A 22,250-nucleotide genomic window follows, 5' to 3' on the forward strand; every position below is an offset into this window, starting at 1 on the left:
CGTGCATCAAAGATGATCAAGGCAGGTTTGTCCTCGCTAAAACGGAGTGGTTTTCACCTGTTTGTGATGTGAAAATGGGTGAAGCACAAGGGCTTCTACACGCTTTTAAATGGGTTAGGGACCTACAGCTGGAAGATGTTGATTTCGAACTTGACGCACAAATTGTTGTTATAAAGTTTCATAGTAAAAAGGATGATGTATCCGAATTAGGAGGAGTCATCAAAGATTGTCAACAGTTGCACAACACCTTTTTCAAAAACTGAAAGGTCGAGTTTATTAGGAGACAGGCCAATGTGGTCGCTCATGTATTAGCATGGGTAGCCCCATCTCTAGCTAGTTTCCACACTTTTACTGATACACCTAATTGTATTCACAACATTATTATTAATGAAATGTTTTAAACGTCTTTCCGTAAAAAAAAGAGAAGTGTGACCGTTTGTTTAAAAAAATATAGAAGCGTGACCGACGTCAAGTACGTCATATTTATATGGTTGTTGTTATTGTATGGATGCTTGCAAACACTTTAAGGTTTAAATTAGTAGATGTGTGAAGTGAGAGGTAATTAAGAGTATAGAATAACATACCTTGTGTTATCTAAAAAAAATAGAATAACATACCTTGTAGGCGGTGTGAAGCCTCATTTATTGACGAGGATGAGATGGTTACGATATCCATATCAATGTAACAAAAGAATCAACTAGGTCAATAAAACTAAGGTTAAATATGTTTTTAGTTCTTATAAAATTATCATATTTAGTTTTTGATTTTAATAAAAAAAAAAGTGATATGTTTTTGTCTCTATAAAATTATTATGCATGCAGTTTTATTCTCTACTATTAAATGTTTATTTTTTAATGATTATTTTGCATACACGTTTAGGATATTATAAAAAGTTTTTCGAAAAAAAAGGATTTCAAAATTTGATTTCTATGTCGAGATTTTTGTTACTTTTGTCTTTATCTTTTAAAATTTTTAAAATTGATAATTAATTCTCCTCATTTTAAAATTTTGTAAAGAAACTTTTTATGGTGTTATAAATATGTGCAAAAAAAAATTATTCAAAAATTTAAAAATTTAAGGATAATTAAAAATCAGCAAGGACTAAAACTGCATATTTTTTTAAAAAAAGATTAAAACATATCACTTTTTTTATAGGGATAAAAAATAAATTTTAATAATTTGGTAGTAACTTAAAGGCTAAAAAGCTTCCAAAGGTTCTTTAAGTTTCACGTTTGTAACAATTAGGTTTTTAAAGTTTTTTAGGTAACTATTTTAGGTAACAAATAGGTCCTCTAAGTTTCAAACTTATTGCACCGTTACTCTTCCGGTTAATTGCACCGTTACTCTTCCGGTTAATCCCCTCCAACATATGCATGTGGTTTATTCATTAAAATATTCATCATGGTAGAAGTCAATGTTAACGGCCATAGCAACAAGCTAACTGGAAAATATCAGTGCAACAAGTTTTTGTACGGGTGATAATTGGAAGAGTAACAGTGCAACATGTTAAAAACTTAAAGGACCTATTAATAACCTAAGAAACTTAAAGGACTTAACTGTTATCTAAAAAACTTAAGGAAAATGCTAAACAGTGCCCCGGGGGCACTGTTTAAGGAACCAATTATAGTAATATCATATTGAAGTTTGTGCAGTCAACGCCTCGAAAGTCTAAAAAGTATTATTTTCAATTTTAAAATTTCCTTTTTTGGTTTCCTTAACCAGTGCCCCGAGGGCACCGGTTAGCATGACCCAAAACTTAAAAATCTAACTTTTACAAATAAAAAATTTAAATGACCTCCGAATACATTTGACCTAACTAAAACTATATTTATCCCTCAAAAGTAACAAGGAGCAGGGGCGGAGCTGCACATGGGTTGAGCAGGGCTATGGCCCACCCTCAAAATTTCAAATTTTTTTATGGGTATCCAGTATCCTAGTTAGAGGCGATTTTTTAATATGTAGCGACTGTGTTAAACCCCCCTAAAATTTTTGTGTATTTTGCTCACAAAAGTCGCATAGTAGTCTTCTATTTGTGGGGTTTATAAACCTCTTCTATTATAAACCCCCATTAACGTGTTCTGCTAATTTTTTTCCTATCGTTAATAATTCAAATGTCCTCTTTAAATTATTTCCTTAAGCATCCCTTCTAATATGTTCTATTATTTAATAATGTATTAAATACCGCCGAACATTGTGTTGTGTTTTTCGAGAGTCTTCAATTCATTTATATCTTCATTATAAAGCTAAACGTTTTGTGTATTTTGCTCACAAAAGTCACACCGCTAAACGTTTTGTGTATTTTGCTCACAAAAGTCACACCGTACTCTGCCATTTGCGGGGGTTATAAACCTCTTGTGTTACAAACCCCCATTAACGTGTTCTGTTAATTTTTTTCCTATCGTTAATAATTCAAACGTTAATGGGAGAGATTCATATAATATTATGATCATAAATACAAGAGCTAATTAAAAATTGTGAAGTTTACACATGAATTGACTTAAAAATAGGACAAATGTCGTGATGAAAAATATTCAAAAAGACCAAAACTTACTGAATTTTTTTAACGAGATTAAAATTGAAATATAGTATATTTATAAGGTCTGAAAACTTATTTAACCCTTAGGGCATGTTTGGTTCGAGGTAGATATAGAGGAGGGGAGGGGAGATGAGGGGGTAATCTTGACAAAAACAAAATTTTTGAGTAAACAGTCACTTTCGTCCCTGAAAGTGTCGCTCGCTGTCATCAACAAATCCATCCCCAAATAAAGAAAACCTACCCAGAATTCATCACCAAAATTCATCCTCACCCACCAACCACACATAAGAAAATGTGAAGAACATTGCTATGCATCTGAAGGTAAAAAAAAAATGTCATACTAGAATTTCACTTTCCAATCTTAATGCATCAAATTCAATATTTATCTTACTCTTGGACTTGTTGTTGCGCTGCTGCTGGCAGAGGAGTGGTTTGATGTGTATTGGAATAGCTGTTGCAGAGGGTCTTGGAGTTGTTGCTGCGGTGGCGGCGGCAGAGGATCGGGATTGTCTTGGAATAGCTGTTGTGGATGAGGATCTTGGAGTAGCCGCTGCGGATGAGGATCTTGTACTTGTTGCTGCGGAGGAGGGTTTTGGACTAGGTGGTGTGGAGGGTCTTGGATGTTTGTTGGTGGTGGTGGTGTGTATTGTTATCGGTGAGGAGTGGTTTAATTTGTATTGTTATTTTTAATCTTTTAAAAATTAATATTAATTAAAATAAAACCATGTGGGCATAAAAAAGTCCAACAAATCAATAAATATTCTAGTCAAATACCAAATCATATCACACATCATCATAGTTAACAGATGTTTAACGTTTTGAACTAAACTGACTAACAGAATTAACAATCGGGGATATTTTTTTAATTTTCGTTCATTCAGGGACTACTATGACAGCGAGTGACACTTTCAGGGACGAAAGTGACTGTTTACTCAATTTCTTTTTATTAAATCATTTTTTTTTTAAAAAAAACCTTTTTTATTCTTAAAAATTAAAAACAAAAACAAATATTCCGTTTACCAATTTAAAAATTTTGTTTTTAACTTTTTTTTTCAAGAAACATTTTTTTATCAAGATTACACTCTCAACTCTCTTTCATCTACCTCGAACCAAACAGAACTTAAAAGTATAATAATCATGGTAATAACATATCATATATTAACAACATGTATTTCAAATATTTATAGTTCAAACATCAAATGTGATAATACAACTCAAAATCCACAATTGTTTAATAAAAGTCTTATACCAAAGAAAATATAGTATATTTTTAAAATTAAATATTTTTGTGAATTTACTCTAAAAAAAGTTTAAGATGGTTAATCCTAATTTTATGAATCCTCTTTTCTATTTATAAGGGTCAATTAGGTTTACTTCCTCCCAAAGTCATCGAAATCCATTATCTCTTAGGGTGTGTTTGGTTGGGGGGTTTTGAAGGGGAGGGGAGGGGAGGTGAGGGAATATTTTAAAGTTTTTGTGTTTGGTTCAATTTTTAGAAGGGGGAAGGAGGGGAGGGGAGGTGAGCAAAATCTCTCCAAAGACCACTTTTTGCTTCCCCCCAAATTGGGGGGATTTGGAGGGGAGGGGAGGGAAGCTTTTTCAAAGTTTATGAAACAGACAAAATTATCCTCAATATATTTTAGAATTCCAATATTATCCTTATTACCATTTTTATTATTAGGTTTTGTTGTTTGTGTTGCCTATACTCTTTGTCTGTCTCTCTGCTTGTTCGTGCTGCTTGCTCGTCGTTGCTTGCTCGTGTATCTAGTATGTATCTGTTTGTTTTTTCAGATTACTTGCGTTTATATATGTATATATGTGTATCACATTTTCCTACGCTTATATATGTATATATGTGTATCACGCTTTTTTCTGTGTATATATTGCTTTGCATCACCGTTTTCCTACTTGTCAGTTACCCAAATTTGCGTTTATATATGTGTATTGTTTTGATCTTGTTACACGTGATATATACATATGTCAATTTGTGTCAATTTGTGTATATGAACTTTTTATGTATGTAGTTTAAATGTTAATTTTTTCATAGGAGTATTGATAGTTTGTTAAACTATATAATATATGTGAAATTTATTTTTTTAAAATATTTTATTGAATTAGATGGATCATCAAGATCGAGAAATTGCTATTAATAGATGGTTTGATTTGCGCCGACGAGCTGTAGCTCAACTTATGTGTGTAATTGTTTATTATTATGTTCGGATGTCTCGTAAGAGAAAATTAAGTTATAGTATGAGCTCAGAGAGAGAAAGGGTGCGTGAAGAAATAATGTATCGAATTAGTAGAAATCTATTAAGAACGAGTCCTCAAACTTTATTTACATTTTAATATGATTCTTAATATTTGGAACACTTGTTTGAATATTTACGAATATTTTGAAGGTTGTACAATGTACTTTGTTTGAATATTTTCTTCCGTGTTTTATTGAATCAAAGTTTTGGTTTTAGTGTTATGTAGTGAATTTCTTGGTGTGGTAGGTAGTGAGTTTCATGTATGTGGTATTCTTTGAAAAGTATGTGTTATTTGTTTTGGTGTAATAATAAAGAGATATTGGTTTTTAAAATATGAGTGTTATAAGATTTTAAGGTTAAAATGTAAATTGTTTTTAAAATACCTCCCCTCTCCTTGCGAACCAAACATATATTTAATAAAAATATCTCACCTCCCCTCCTCTCCCCTCTTCTGAACCAAACACATATGTAATTAAAAAATTTCCCTCCCCTCCCCTTCCCTCCCCTCCCCTCTATAAAAATACTTCACCTCCCCTCCCCCTATTTTGAACCAAACAGACCCTTAATTCCACTAATTTTCTACGGATTTACAATTCATACCCACATTCTATTTGGGCTCACTTTCACACCTCCACTTCCCAATTCTCTAATTTTCCTATTCACACCACTTCCTACACCCTACTCTTCTACTAATAGCGCTATTTTATCCTCTAACACTATTATTCTCTTATTTTCTCCCATTCTTACTTTAATTGCTAAATTAAATAAATTCTAATTTACGGTTTCTCTTACTAATTCAACTAGGGGTAAACCCGTGCGTTGCACGGGTTCGATTAAAATATTTTTATAAATTAAAAATAATAATTGTGATAAGTATAATTACACATTCGATTAAAATACATTGTTAAATACTTTTTACGATATGGTTATATTCAATATTATATATGTGTAAAAACAAAAAAAGTGTTGAGAATTAAAATAATTTTTATTGAAATGATGTATCATATTTTATTTTAATTGTGTCATCGTATAAAATCTTAGTTTTCATTATATGAGTTGCAATTTTAGTCACAAATCACTTTGCTTTTTTATTTTTAATGTATCCCTTATTTATTTATTTTCAATAAGAGTTGGATGTCATACATACTTATACTTGGTGAAAATATTGCTCATGAGTAATCTTGAACTAAGAAGTATGGTGGTTTTGACATTTTTTATCACGTGATCTCGTGTTCTGAACATTACCTATCAAATAGCAACGTTACTGCTTACTCCCTTCTATACAATTTAAGATGCCAAATAACTTATCTATTTACCTCTCTCTCTCGTTCTCTTGAAGTTTCTTATCAATTATTCACTTGGTGAAATTTTATCCCGATTTTATTAGTCTCGATTTTCAGGAAAATATATCAACCCAAAATTTAATTATGGGCTCGATTAAAATACACATTTAAAATATTTTCATAAATGAAAAATAATAATTATGATAAGTATCATTATATATAATTAAATGATTGTTAATATTTTAAAATATACTGAAATAGATAGGTTTAATATTAATTTATATTAAAAATAAAAGGGTTATTTAGAAATATGAAATTTTGTATTGGTTTATATAATTGTTGTAAGTTTAAGAGGCAACCTAAGAGGGGGTGAATTAGGTTTTAAGACTTTTTGGTTAGTTATTTTAGAGGTGTTTTGGATTCCTTTTATTTTTCTTGAAAGTTATGATGAAGGTAATAACAATATGCTGAAAAATAAAAGAGAGAAGGGAAAGAGAAAATCGACACAAGAGAATTATAGTGGTTCCCCTATTGGTACGTCCACTCCCTTCACACCCCGCGAAGGAATTTACTATGTTAGAATCTTTGTTACAAGCAATCTTACCCCAAGACCCCCTAACAATCTTTCTAACATACAACACAAGATAGCACCCCACTATCTTAAACAATAAGAATTTTCACCAAACCCTATGATGAAATTCTTATACAACACAAAGAGAAAGCACCCCACTTTCTCTCAAACACGCTTGTTTCCACAAACTTAGAAAACAAGCAACAATACAAAGTTAAGAATGAAGAAAACTATGTATGGCTGTTATCAAGTCAATATCACTTTAAATAATGTATATATCTTAGTGCTCAGAAACTTTTAGTTTCACAAGATATATGTTTGAAAGTTTATGAGAGAAAAGTGATATTAAACTTAGAAATATTGTGAATATGAAAGTTGTTATCAATTGTAATGATCACAAATATATTTATAGAGGCTTTAGAAAATGTCCATGAAGCAAGGCAACTCTTCAAAAAATCTTATAATAAAAAGTTATGTTTAAAAATCACAATGGTTCATAAAAAGTGCATTCTGTCCAGGATATATTAAATCGGTTGTTACAGACAGACGATTTAAAAAATGATGTTTTCAAAATTCAACCATTGCACTGTTTTGGAAATACAACCAGCAACATATCTTTTTAAATCGGTTAACGAGCGCACTGATTTAAAAGGCCCTGACAGCTATTTTTCAAAAGAGAAATGATATATGGACACGCATATTTTGGACAACATTGGACAACAATAATAAAATATATTATTTTCACATGACAACAGGTCAATTTTGTAATTTTCTTATGTTGGTAAGGGTAACTTGATAATTTCATTGACAAAATCTTCTCTCTCTTTACAACCCATCGTCTTCCTCTTTTTCTTCATAACGCAGAATCGTCTTCTTTTCTTCACCCATGGCTGCCTTTTCCTCTTTCTCTACATAAGCCGCCACTCACCAACTCCCTCTATATGGCCGCCGCTCTCAGCAACCCAGGACAAAAAACAACAGAAGATTGAATAACAGTTAACACCCTTATAGCACAAATTGAATCAATTCCATTTCAACAAATTTCAAAAAATGGATCTAACATCCTTATAGCAAGTGTTTAATTAAAATGCAATTAAAAATTGATTGATAAATGTAATTAAGCTTTATGCAAGTGTATCAATTTAAATGGAGTGAAAAATTCTCTTTGTTTGATTTCAAATCAGTGAGAACGGCGACGAAATGGCGAGGTTCGGTCATCACAGTGAGTTGGTGTGTGGAGAAGATGGAGGAAGGACGTCACCGATGTGACAGACGAGAGCGACAACAAGAGGAAGAGACTGTGAGTTGAAGATGAAATGACAGAGAAACAAGATGAAGAAACGGTGTTTTTCTCCTTATTTCCTTTGTTTAACCTTTTAATCTTAGCCGCTACTTTTCTCCTTGCCACTTGTGACTCATCTGTGCAATGAACAGATATAAATGGAGCGGGTGGAAAAGGAGCATAGCTCCACTCTAACGTTGTCATGTGAAAATAATATATTTTATTATTGTTGTTCAATGTTGTCCAAAATATGTGTGTCCATATATCATTCCTCTTTTCAAAAAACAGCTTTTTATAATTTATAATTTTAAAGACTTGCTTCATATGGACTTTTATATTTAACTTAGAAACTTTATTTTTAATTAATTTATAAAATAATTTCTGAGCATTCTAAGTTATATAATTATTGAAAATGATAAATCAAAGATCAGGACCATACTTACAATTAATTTAAATTAAAAATCCTAAGACTTGGTCTTCATCTTGTTTCCTCTTGTTGAGCCTCCATAACCTTTCTTCTTTTGTGATGAGAGTTTGTTATCATCAAAACCCACCCAAGTTCAAGAAGGAAATCTTCTTCACAATTGTTTTTTTATTTTTATATATATCAACAAGCACTTATATGTCATTCGCGTGATTTGCTCGAAATTTTTAATCGTACCATTTAGCATTATTGATTACGAAATAGGCTTTATACGTTCCCATTCACACAAAAAAATTAATTAATTAATTGATTTAAATATCTTTATTAAAGAATATAACACTAATAATTTTCTTTTAAAATAAAATTTATGTATTTTGTTTTAAGTATTATTTGAGTAATTTGATTTAAAGAAATTTGGTTTAAAATTCTATGATGAAATTTGGTTTAATTAATTCAAATATATTTATTGAAGTTTTTTTTTTGTAATGACTAGTTAGAGAAGATTCAATTGAATGCCACATAAACAACCTCTCTAATTGAAGTTTTTTTTCTTTCAATAGGTTAGATAAGATTCAATTGAATATGCCACCTAAGCAATTCTATCGAGAATGCCCGAAAACTCCGTGGAAATTTCGTAATGTATATAATAGAGATTTGAAAAATATTTCTCGGATTCTCTATAAAATATTACTTCTGCAAGTAGAATTGTTTGGAAGAGACCTCGTCATTCTGAAAACACATGATTTAAGTGTTTGTTTTGCATGTAAAAGTAACATACATGGTAAAACCATATACATGTACAGGTACGAGCTACTTATTGATTTTTATTTGGTTAGAACTATTATATTCTTTGAGCGATTTATTTGTTGATTGAAATTGTTATTTGTTCCTTCTCTTTATTCTTATTTGAATTCACAACATCCAACAATTTTATTTTTCGCAATTCCTTCTAGGCACCTTTTAATTTGATTATTATGAACTCTTTTTTTTGGTGAATTAATTATTATGAACATTATTACCCAATTCTAGTCGATATTTTTTAATTTAGTGATTACATTATCTAATGAATGTACAGTAAAAGTTCAATTCTTATTTTACACTGGTGTGAGTTCAATTTACTTTATTTTATTTACGAAGGTGAGTGAATATTATGTTGTTGATGACTTGATGTGAAAACAAATAACCAACACATGACCTAATAATTTAGTTAAAATTTGATGCCTAAGTTTTGAATTTTTTGTGCTTCATTTGATAAAAGTATAATATTTTCAAATAATTAGAGGTTCAATTGCTAAAAATATAATGTAAAATAATTAGAGCTCAACTATAATTTCTTTATGTGTGTGTGTGTGTGTATATATATATATATATATATATATATATATATATATATATATATATATATATATATATATATATACTTCTATTTGATTTTTTAATTTTTTTTCTTTTTCAGGAGCAATGGTTACTGCACAGAGCGATGTCGTAAACGACAAATGATCTATGATGAGAACATGGAAATAGAGAAATCTATGAAGAGCTTAGTTATCTCAACCTAATATACGTCTGAAAAATCTCAAATCGTCACCGCAAAAAATCCATCTTACCTTGCTAACATCTAATAATCCCTATGTTACCTTATCAAATATGTTTTATGAATGATCCCTTAATCATGCTTCATCAACTCTTAGTTTTGCATTTTTTATTATTTTTTTTATATTAGGAAGGAATACTATTATTGTTTATTTAGCAAAAAAGGTATTAGACTATATATTTTCCAATGGAACTTTAATTTCAGTATTTGCGTATAGTATATTTATTTATTTATTTAATTTTTGGTTGTATAACTAGAAAATAATTTTTTTTTCTTTCACGTTTGGTTAGTATCGTTGTGAGTCTTTTATATCTTTTTAGAATTTTTTTTATCAGTAACATGGTGACTACAAATTCTATTTGTGATGACTGAAGATTCGAATTCCGTTCCCTACATATATAATACAATATTCTTGTCAACTGATCTAAGCTCACAGAACATTTTTTAGAACTTATTACTAGACAACAAGCAACATAAATAAGAAAAAGGGCAATCAGAACATGGTGATAAAAGATAATATTGAAGTTCATAATTAACAGAATCATTGTAACTAACTTAACACATAGAGATCGACTGTCACTCTATAAGGGATAAGGTTCTTTCCGGAGAAATAATAACTGATTTTGTGGGTTCAAATGATCAATTGGCTAATATATTTACTAAGTCTCTTAGCGGACCTCGGGTTGAATATATTTGTAATAAGCTTTATGCATATGACATGTATGCTCCAGCTTGAGGAGGCTTGTTATAATTAAGAAAATATTTATAGATTCTTTGACTATACAACTTCCTAGATTAGTTGTTAATATTCCTAGACTCTATAACTTCAATGTATTTCATTTCATTGTATCTTCATAAATATAAATTTTGACACACAGAAATTTACAGAAAATTACAAAATGAAACAATTAAGTAATAATAAGATTACCCCGAAAGAAGGTCTATAGTCGGCTGGAGCTCCACCCTTTTCTCCACCAAACTCACCACCAGGTCCTCTAGGACCTCCACGATAACCATCACGGTCACCACCAAATCTCCTTTCTCCCTCGAATCTAGGTGGACCCCTATTCAAAAACAACATTTCATTCAAATTCAAACAACACAATAAAAACATTAACAGAAAAATTTCAAAAACACAAACAACATTGATGGATACCTAGGGCTATCACCGCCGAATGGCCTTGCACCAGTTGGCTTAGCCTGTTTCTTCAAAGTAGCTGGCACAATCTCATATGGAAGATTGAGGTAAGTCCTAAGGAACTCAATTCCATCATTGGTAAGAAACGAGTAATAGTGCATCCAAGCAAAAGTTTCTCTGACATATTCCCTTGATTTGAAGCTCTGCATGAGCTTAATCACTTGCAGATTTGGTACATCAATATCTGGATGCTTTGCAAGATTGTAATCCTTCTTTGCATAACAAACTCCCTCTAAACAACAACTTAATCAAAGTTAACATACCTTGGAAGAGGTATTTGGAGATCTCTCTACGATTTTTCTCGGAAATGATCTGATAAGATAAATAAACAAATAAACATATATATATAAGTTGATTCAAAGTTAAATTTTCAATCTATGTTTGAAATGGAATTGAGAAGTACTATGGTTACAAGTTGTGTGTGTGGATGAGGAGGCGCGGCGAAAAAATTCACTTCTTCAGTGATGGTTGGTGCTGCAACCCTAATGTACTGTCGAATTGTGTTTTATGATGACGATGACGATCGTGGTAATCACGGGCCTATTCGGCCTTTCTTTCTGGGCCTATTCTTCGGCCTCTAAATTAACCAGAATACCCTCCTCCTATGTCCCCGGGAGATATCTTCCTGTAGTGTAAATTTAACCGAAAGATATCTCTTAGTAGTATAATTTTATCGAAAAATATCTTTTGATAATCTGTTTTTTAGTGTGAACAATTTAGGAGGCAAACAACAATCATCCAATATTTTTGTTATGGTGAAAAATAATGTTACTCAATACCTTTTTTGTAGTGAAGTCAACTCATTTGATATAACATTCATATTTCAAACTCATTTGATCAACTCATTTGATATAACACTCATTTGATATAATGTTATTTTTATTGACCTTTGGTGAAGAAGATCTGCATCATGGAAAACTTAATGCATATGAAGTTTCACTTGGTGGCAGACTCAAATGCATATGAAGATCTTCCATTCTTTTAATTTTTAATAAAATATAATTTTTAATTATACAATCCAATTAATACTATTTAATTATTATTTATTTTTTTGACAAATACTCTTAATTCAATATATATTCGACTTTAGATTTATGGTAATTGTGAATACACATAAGGAAAACTTAATAAAATGATTTTTTTAATAATTTTTTCCAATTTGTGTGAATGGATCAAATGAATCACTCGTTATTTGACGGAGGGAGTATTTTTTTTTTTTGGTTTATAATGTGCTGAGAATTGAACTCGGGTCATATATCATACTACCCAAATCGCTCACTACTAGACCAAACCTGATGGCATGACGGAGGGAGTATTTTTTATGTTAACAAAAACAAATTCATTATATTTAACAATAAATGTCACTTAATGATGATTAAGTGATTTACTAATAAAAAAGTACTGTAAAACATTGCTTAATACTTGAGCTAAGCCTCTTCCAATCCCATGTCTACAATTTCGATTGTCAACTGTAGTTTAAAACACTAGTGGTAAAATAATAAAAATCAAAACTCTATCATTGTGACTTTTGAAAACATGTTACCAATTAATTATTTGTGACATTAACGTTTTCCATGCTTAAAAAGATTTTTTTTTTCTTAGATGAAGTGGTAAATCCACTGAAATTAAACTCACATAATTGTCAGATCTCGGGTTCGAATCCGAGTCAAGACGTTCGGCCTAACAATTTCGACATTTTTTGTCAGTTAAGTTAGGACTTTTGGGACAAAGAAGAAGGATCTTGATAACATTAGCTTTTTGTTTTTTTTTTTACGGAACATTAACTTTTTGTTAACTTTTAAAGAATTCAATTATAACAACTTGATACTAGAACTGAACTAGAATAGATGGTCCTGTGATGCCATAACTTTTAAAGAATTGAACTCATACCCACTTGATGCCAGAGCTAGCTCATTTGGTAGTAGGAATGAATTGAACATGTACTTGAACTCTAGGGTACGTGTTTTGATTCCTACGAAAGGCAAAAACTCTACAGAGTGAAGTAGAGAAGATCGTGAGGTGCAGTGCCAGATTTCCTACTATATAAGAGGAGGGGCCCGAGCTGTTCCAGAGGCTGTAGCACAAGAGCGAAAAGAAGTGGTCACAACGGGTCACCTTGTTGCACTCTAGTGGCTGCCATAATATGTCCATTGCCAAGGTACAACCTCGATGTCTGACCGAACAATAGAGAAACTCAACCCACAAAGAAATAGATGGACATTCCACTCTCACCTCTTGTAACAATGTCGACCTGTCAATCATGTTGAAAGCATTCGAGAAGTCTACCGTGAGCATAACCAAATTGAAAATCACTGGATCAGCACCATTTTGGCATTGTGCAAAACAGCCTCAAACACCACCTGATATTCCAACCCCAAATTGAAAATTATTGAGATATTGGCCACATCTTTACCGTCTCCTTTCATAGCGATCTTGGATACTAGATATCTCCAAATAGTATCTACTGCAATAAGTCGTTCCCGCCATCGGTCTTTAGTAACAGAGTCAAGGGTGCGGAAGCTACAAACTCTAACAAACTAATTGGGCATCTTCCTCCAAGCCAGAAGTTAATTAACCACTAGAGTGATAGCACCTAAAAGATCTCTTACCACCGGAGAATCTTATCCACACATTGCATCTAATAGGTGTTGGACACGCAATCCATCCCTACCACATGATGTCCCTTTAAGGAACAATTGAATGCATGTGAGAACATTGTCAACTTCAACCACATGGGGAGCTTCAACAAACATGGTGGTTGGCGTAGAGGGAGGTGGCCTGTACAAGTGTTTATTCCCCAAAACTTTCAAAGTGTCTTTATTATACTAAGTCACTCCAGATGATCTAAATACCTTCACAGTCACTTTGAAGTTTCCATCTGCAACTTTACGGAGACATTGATGTTATTATTTAGGCTAAATTGCAGTTTTGGCCCCCCACGTTTCATAATTGTGCGATTTTGGCCCCCCACGTTTCACATGTGCGATTTTGGCCCCCCACGTTTCATAATTGTGCAATTTTGGCCCCCTACATTTCACATGTGCGATTTTGGCCCCCCACGTTTGCCCCCTTTTGCATTTTTTTGTCCCCGTTGACTATTATAACCAAAAATTGTTGACATGGAATATTTTTGACACATGTCTTAATTGTTTAAAGAATACAATATTTGGTTTTGATAATAAATGAGTCTCTTCATTGATACTAAATGTAATATTTACATATACTAATAATGCACAAAGTGCATATATAAACATTCCACATTTCCTAATTGTCTTTAACACTTGTAATTCTTTACCAACACCAAATTAGGAATAATTGGTAGATACACAATAATAATTTAAGACAATTAGAAATATTTCATTAAGACACGTGTCAAAAATATTAATAATAAATTAGAATAGTTGGATTAATTTTTTTTTTTTTAAAAAAATAATAATAAATTTTGGTTGGCCAATACAATTAAGACACGTGTCAAAAATATTTCATGTCAGCAATTTTTTGTCAAAATAGTCAACGGGGACCAAGAAATGCAAAAGGGGGCAAACTTTGGGGGCCAAAATCGCACATTTGAAACGTGGGGGCCAAAATCGCACAATTATGAAAACGTGGGGGGCCAAAATCACACATGTGAAACGTGGGGGGCCAAAATCGCAGAATTATGAAACGTGGGGGGCCAAAACTGCAATTTAGCCTATTATTTATCAAGATATTGTATTTCTTAATGGAAAATGTTAACATGTGTTATTAGAATACATGTTAAAGAAACAAAAGTAGAAATAATATATTAAAATTTGGGTCAATTCTAACATGAAAGATTGAATGAAGTGGTGCATGGTGCACAAGTGTCGAATAACATTATAACGAATACGAATTTTACAAAATTCACCGTTGGATTGAAAGATTATATAATATAGATCATCCATAATTTTTTTTGAAAAAATTAAAAATCGTTATTGAGACCAATCAAAATTAATGAATTCAATAAAAGCTCATAAGTGTCATGATATGATTGCAATTTTAATTATATTGCAGAAATAATAAATGTTTATTCAATTATGAGTAAAGAGAATCTCATACTATGTCAACTTAATTAACTACATGCACATACCGAATCATACCAAGTCAACAAATGCGATCCCGCCATTCCAAAAAAAAAAAATTAATCCCAGATTCTGAATGACAAATTGAATGAATGTAACCATATACAGTACTGCTATCTAAAAAACAAACAAACAATATAGCAATCGTGTATTACGCTAAGAAAATAAAGTTAAACAATACTAGAAGAAAAGTAATTTGTTACGTTAAAGAATACATTTTTTTAGAAGAAACAAAATGCGCAATAGAGCTCGCATGGGTTTGTAATGATTCCCTGATTAGCTAACCCTGCTCTCGCGTGGCCAATTTTGCTAATATCGACCTCCAACCAAATATGCCTACCTTAATTGGTACATCATTCAACCACATTCTTTCCAAAGTCGAAATAACCATGGGGTGTGATAGACATTATTTTGAATAAGTCGTGTGATTTATAGCTCATAACAACCAATGCAATTTTTTCTTAAAAAAAGCAATTTGGATGAATAACTAAGATATTGAGCTCAAATACGTTCATGAGCTCCCATTAGAACGAATCGTTCGGGAGAACCCGATTTCAATTCTTAGCGAGAATAATTCTTAATCAGACTTTACTTACTTTATGGCCGAACTATGAATTATTGGGACCTCCTTTATTAGGAACCGGAGAATTAACATCATAATGATATTTGGATGGACGAATCCAAAGAAAAGTTTATCCTCAAAGTTTATTATAATTGATAACTATATTTAAATATAAATAATTTAAACTCACATCTATCTAAAATTAATTTTTACTGCGTTAAATCCAAATAAAGATCGACACTCAACTTGTTAGCAAAACTCTTTCAGAGTCAATGAATGCATGTTAATCAATAGATCCACAACAAGAAGTCAACAATCCACAGTTGAACATTTGGTTCATTCCAAACAAGTCCCTACTTTTGTTGGAGTTGATGAAATTGAACACCATTAATTCTTTCCACACCAAAAACAAACTTAATTCGATTACAATTTCAGTGAACCTTTCTTCCAATGAAAAGTCATCAATTAAAAACACTATTCTCCAAGTCTCAAGTTTATAAACCAATACATTTATGAATTTTTAGCAACATGCCAACTTGAAAGTACAAATAGTAGTTATTTTCTTATCTTATTATACTTTTTTAAAAAAAAAAAAAAAAAAGGAGTAGCAAAGTGCTACTGCCTCAAAAGATATATAAATAGATAGATGAGGATAGATGTAATAACCCAAAATCTTATTGTAGTTAATAATAATTATCATTGGCCTAAAGTTAAATTAAGTTACTAATTTAATTAAAACCCAGTTGTTGTAACATTCTAGCTAAATAGATATTAGTGGCAAGTGCTCTTTTTACTTTTTACTACCAATTAAAAAATTTAGTTACAAATTATTTATACTATAGTAATTATTTAACAAAAGAGAGGGTAATTTAGGTAATTGGGATGAACATGTTATAATGGATAAACATAACCCAAATCAGGATATTATTTTTTTTCATTCAATTTCTCTCTATTTTCTCAGGAACTCTCCCGAACCCACACTCTCTCCATATCATGATTTCAAAATCTTTCCAATTCCTCTCTAACACTAAGTACATGTAATATATTCATGGAGAATAAGCTTCTTCCAATGAGTTAGAGAGTCCATTGAAAGGAATTAAAGGCTAAAGCTTCAAGATTTGGGTTAGTGAAAGGAAAGAGGGTTTGAAACCGACAAGATTTAAAGAGGTCCATCGCCATCTTCATCTTCATCTTCAAATAACTAAGGTGAATTCTTTTATTAGGCTTTAATTTTGGTAGAAACTAGAATTTTAAAGTAAACCTAAGTATGAGAAGTGGCATGTGTTGGAATGTTAAGAAATTCTACCCCAACTATTGCTAAATTATGATTGGAGACTTCAATGTAGAAATTAGAGTATGTTAGATTCATATTCTGTTATGATTTAATTACAATCTAGCTGAGATTCTAGAATATTCAATATTGGAATGGTTTTGGGACTGTTTTGGAACTATTGGCACTCTTTTAAAACTAATAGACTTTATTGTAAGAATTAAAGTATGTTAGAATCATGTTTTATCATGATAGAATATGAACTAGTTAGAATCTCATGTTAATATTTCATTGGGGACTGTTATAACACATTAAAGAGTAGTTAGATTGTAGTAAAATAGTTTGAATGGACTGTTTAAACACTTTGGTAACTTTGCTACAAGTATAACAGCTCTTTTAGACGTTAATTGTCACTAACAGAGGTGATCATCCCTATGGTTTTGTCTCAACTTGTATTCTTATGAGCTTAGGTGATGTAGACATGAAATTATGCTAGTTTATACTCTTTTGTTTAGTATTATGTGTACTCATATTTTGAATTAATAGGAATTGCCAAGTAACTAACCATAGTTTGGTTTAGTGGTATTAATGATGCTTAGAGGCTTTATTTTAGCCGAGCATAGTTTCCTTTTAATTTATAGTTAAAGGAAAGATAAGAATGAACCGGTGTGGCTAGAAAAGAATGACATATTGTGAATATAAATACGTTGAGATCAATAATCTATCGATCTAGATAGTATTTCAATGAAGCATATGCATGTGAAATGAAATGACTCGGAACACGGTTGAAGTGATATACTTTATGTGAAGAAGATTGCTATTGTTTGGATTTATAGGACACATTAGGAAATTGATTTCGATATGGTGCCACTTATACATTATTTACAAGTGTGTTAGGATTTTTCATGTTAAATATGATAAGTTAAATAAGAATAGATTCACATTGAGTAAAGTACCGGTAAATTATATTTTAATGTTTTATTAGAAATATAAAGGTACCGTTCGCCACCACGAAGAGATAAGGTGGTATAGCCGTTCGCCACAACGAAGAGATAATGTGGTATATCCGTTCGCCACCACGAAGAGATAAGGTGGTATAGCCGTTCGCCACAACGAAGAGATAATGTGGTATATCCGTTCGCCACCACGAAGAGATAAGGTGGTATAGCCGTTCGCCACAACGAAGAGATAATGTGGTATATTCGTTCACCACTACGAAGAGATAAGGTGGTATCCGTTCGCCACAACGAAGAGATAATGTGGTTAGTACCGTTCACCACAACGAAGAGACAATGTGGTTTATGTCAACATAGTGGGAAAAGATAAGTGATATTAGATATGACAAGCTTATTATTAGTTTTAAGTGTAGGTGTGCGTGTAGAACTTCGTATATGATTAACAAGTGGTTCCTGTTAAAGATTTTATCAAATATTGTTTCCCTTGATGTTGTAAAATAGTATTTTTGGTATAAGTTTTCAAAGTACGACCGCTTTAGTGTGCATAATGAAATGAAATAGCTTTATATATTTTGCTGATAGTTAACCAACACTTAGAGAACTACGTGGCTCTGATTCCCTAATTGTTTAGGGATACGTAGGACCAGGGACCCTCCCTGTCGAGCTATAATTTCAGTAACTGTATATTTTAAATAAGTGTCTTTGTTATAGTGTATAGATTATAGCTAGTGTATTAGGCTTGCACGGGCTGACGATATGATGAGTTAGTGTTAGCTTGTGCGCCGGTCATGATCCGAGATTGGGTCGTGACAATAGAGATACAAAAAAAATATCTTATTATACTTAGCTATCTTCATAGTTGTGTAACTATTTATTACTAGGGGTAAACCCGTGCGTTGCACGGGTTCGATTAAAATATATAACTAAAATAATTTTATAAATGAAAAATAATAATTGTGATAAGTTTAATCACACATAATTAAAACATAATTAATTTAAAATATGATCATGTTTAATATTAGTATATGTATATAAAAAAAAAGTTGTTTAGAAATATTAGATTTTATTTATTTATATCATAGTTTTGTTTATATTTTAATGTAATAGATCTCTTATAATATTTTATAAATTTGAAGGGATACATCATATTTTATTTTAATTGTGTGCTCCTATAAGATCTTAGGTTTTCTTTATATGAATGACAACTTTACAGTCATATGTCACTTTGCTTTTTATTTTTTTATGTCTCCGTTATTGTATTTTCAATAACAGTTGGAGGCATGCGTACATACATACTTTTTTTTTATCACGTGATCTCGTTTTTTGAAAATTACGTATCAAATAACGTAACCGGCCGTTTACTCCCTTATATGCAATTTAAGGCACCAAATAGCTTTTCTACTTACTTCTCTTTCGGTCTTTTGAAGTTTCTCCTCACATATTCATTTGGTGAAATTTTATCCCGACTTTATTAGTCCCAATTTTTTTAGTATATTGTTTAGTTTACATTTGTTTTCTTAGTCTTTTTTTGTTTTGGTTTGTTTTTTCTTTTTTATGGTAAAGTTTGTGACCCTACAAATTTATTTTTAGTTTTTGAGTCTCTTATTTAATAATATTTGCTTGAATATTTAGTGTATTTTTGTTATAATATATATAAGGCTAAATTGCAGTTTTGGCCCCCCACGTTTTATAATTGTGCGATTTTGGCCCCCCAAGTTTCAAATGAGCGATTTTGGCCCCCCACGTTTGCCCCCTTTTGCATTTCTTGGTCCCCCTGACTATTTTGACCAAAAACCTGCTGACATCGAATACTTTTGACACGTGTCTTAATTGTATTGGCCAACCAAAATTTATTATTTTTTTTTAAAAAAAAAATTTAAGGAAAGGTCACGTGACTCTTTTTTTGTTGGGGTTAATTATTTATTTTTTTAAAAAAATTTGTAAAAATCAACAATAAAAAGCCTTAATTTTAGCAATCAGATGTTAGAGTTTTCTAACCAAAATTGCGATTTAAGACTACCAACAGAGGTACTAACATCTGATTGTTAAATTAAGACTTTTAATTGTTGTTTTTTACAATTTGTAAAAAAAAATAAAAAATTAATCCCAACATAAAAAGAGTCACGTGACCTTTCCTTAAATTTTCTTATAATTTTGGTTGGCCAATACAATTAAGACACGTGTCAAAAATATTTCATGTCAGCAGGTTTTTGGTCAAAATAGTCAAGGGGGACCAAGAAATGCAAAAGGGGGCAAACGTGGGGGGCCAAAATCGCTCATTTGAAACTTGGGGGGGCCAAAATCTCACAATTATGAAACGTGGGGGGCCAAAACTGCAATTTAGCCTATATATAAACCTTAAATACTTTTTGTTGCCAATATATAAGTTTGGATGATGATTTCATATATTTGAATTTAGGTTCAGTTATTTGGCTCAGGTAAAGAAAGTTTATTTTGCATGTCTCCCGAGAGGTCACTTGGTTGAGGAGTTAATCTTCAACCTAGAGGAACTTGGTTCGAGACCCGACACCCGAAAAAGAAAGTTTATTTTAGAAGAATTTAACATCTCATCTTATTATTTGCTTAAAAATGTTATATTATTCATATAAATATCTCTCTATATTTATTTTGGGCCGTAAATACTCTTAAATCATATTCTCAAAGTCCTACATATATGTTTCAATCATATTTTTCGTTTATTATAAGCAATTGTTAAATAATTATGACTATCTATTTTAACAAAATTAAAAATAGATGATAGTTTTTGTAACTTGAAAGTTGTCCTAAGTTAATATTATTAGTGGTGTGAAATTATAATATTTTTATTATATGCAAAATTTTAAAATTCTAAATTATTTTTTTTTTGTTGTAGGTATAATTTTTTTTCAAGTAAATGCATGCATGATAGAATTGTAATTTACAATTAAATACGTAAACTGATTGTATATGACATGCAATTAAAACTCAATATGAAAATGAAAGGTCCCATGAATAAAAACTAAACCTTTCAATATTCATTACTTTTAATCATCATTAATTAAATAGAATAAGAAAGGGGAGAAGTTACAAATGAGTATTAGGATTTTCTTTTAGAAGTGTCACATTGTCATAAGTAATGCAAGCTAAATATCATGTCAAAGTCATTATCATTATCACAATTCACACAATGCTTACATAATTTAGTCTGAATATATAAGTTTAAAGTATCCCTGAAATTAGAAGATTTGAACTTCACCACAATGCTTGCATAATTTATCTAACCGTCTATGAATGTAGAGGAAAAACGTGAGTATAAACATATACTCACATTTAGTTATAAAGACTATGGACCCATGTTATAATAGTGGTTATAACATTCTTTTCTTTTTTTAAATGAACTAAAATTTAGAATTGAAAGTGAATTCCTTCAAAACATAGATGAAAATTATAAAAAAAAATGAATCACTTGCACCAAACATATTGATGCTATAAATTTATTATCTAACTATTGGAAAATTCTTCAAACATCATATATCTCAATCCTCTAAATCTTCCACAACTTTCTTGCTCCATAATATTAGTTGACTCTTTATTAGATACAATTTGAGAAAGGAATATATTTTGTCATCTTACATGGAATGAAGCCTCTTAAAAATTATCATTGGTTCTATGTTCTTGATAACAAAAGAACAACCAATATCAGTAAATAAATGAGAAAAATAAGATTGTTTACTTACAACCATTGTTATGATAAAAAAAAAATTAAAGATTTAAATGACAATAATTTGATAAGAGTAATTGAGAATACCGACCTTTTCATCCATTAGCATTCTATCTGCAGTGAAAAATTATTTCTTCCAAGCTACAAATGAAGAACAAAAACTAAACATTAGTACATATGAATATTGTAGGATAACAAAAACTAAACATTAGTATATATAGCACCATGTAGAAATAAACTCAAAGATTGAGTGAAATTGTCAAATGTTAAGATTTAGGAATGAGTAGAAAATGAATGTGAGGTGGTGGTTATAAAGAGTGTGAGAGAGAGTGAAAGTCACTAAACTTTTCTACTTTGTAAGTTATATTTGGAGGAATGTTAAAGGATGCATACAATTATGATGATGCTAAATAATGCATTAGTTTTTTTAAAAAAAAATTAATTTAATAAATTAAAAGAGACAATATTAAGATTTTAATAGAGATTAGGAACTATTTTTTAGAGTGCCACATCATCACAATGCTT

General features: G+C 31.0%; 1 protein-coding gene and 2 long non-coding RNA genes across 3 annotated transcripts; 1 reads left to right on the plus strand and 2 right to left on the minus strand.

Annotated features, from left to right (window-relative positions):
- Nucleotides 1-10,780: 10,780 nt before the first annotated feature.
- Nucleotides 10,781-11,457, minus strand: LOC123892309 (40S ribosomal protein S10-1-like). Its single transcript, XM_045942103.1, has 4 exons — nucleotides 11,401-11,457; nucleotides 11,096-11,369; nucleotides 10,868-11,003; nucleotides 10,781-10,789 (listed from the first exon to the last, which is right to left on the minus strand). The coding sequence occupies exons 2-4, from the start codon at nucleotides 11,284-11,286 to the stop codon at nucleotides 10,781-10,783; spliced, it is 336 nt and encodes a 111-aa protein (XP_045798059.1). The 5' UTR covers nucleotides 11,287-11,369; nucleotides 11,401-11,457.
- A 5,005-nt stretch (nucleotides 11,458-16,462) lies between these two features.
- LOC123892563 lies at nucleotides 16,463-18,718 on the plus strand. The gene is made up of 2 exons (XR_006803211.1): nucleotides 16,463-17,005; nucleotides 18,065-18,718. It is a non-coding gene; the product is annotated as an uncharacterized LOC123892563 (long non-coding RNA).
- A 2,690-nt stretch (nucleotides 18,719-21,408) lies between these two features.
- Nucleotides 21,409-21,987, minus strand: LOC123892564. The gene is made up of 2 exons (XR_006803212.1): nucleotides 21,950-21,987; nucleotides 21,409-21,866 (listed from the first exon to the last, which is right to left on the minus strand). It is a non-coding gene; the product is annotated as an uncharacterized LOC123892564 (long non-coding RNA).
- Nucleotides 21,988-22,250: the final 263 nt, after the last annotated feature.

Source organism: Trifolium pratense, linkage group LG6 (genome assembly GCF_020283565.1).
Source record: "Trifolium pratense cultivar HEN17-A07 linkage group LG6, ARS_RC_1.1, whole genome shotgun sequence".
NCBI classification, from domain to species: Eukaryota; Viridiplantae; Streptophyta; class Magnoliopsida; order Fabales; family Fabaceae; genus Trifolium; species Trifolium pratense.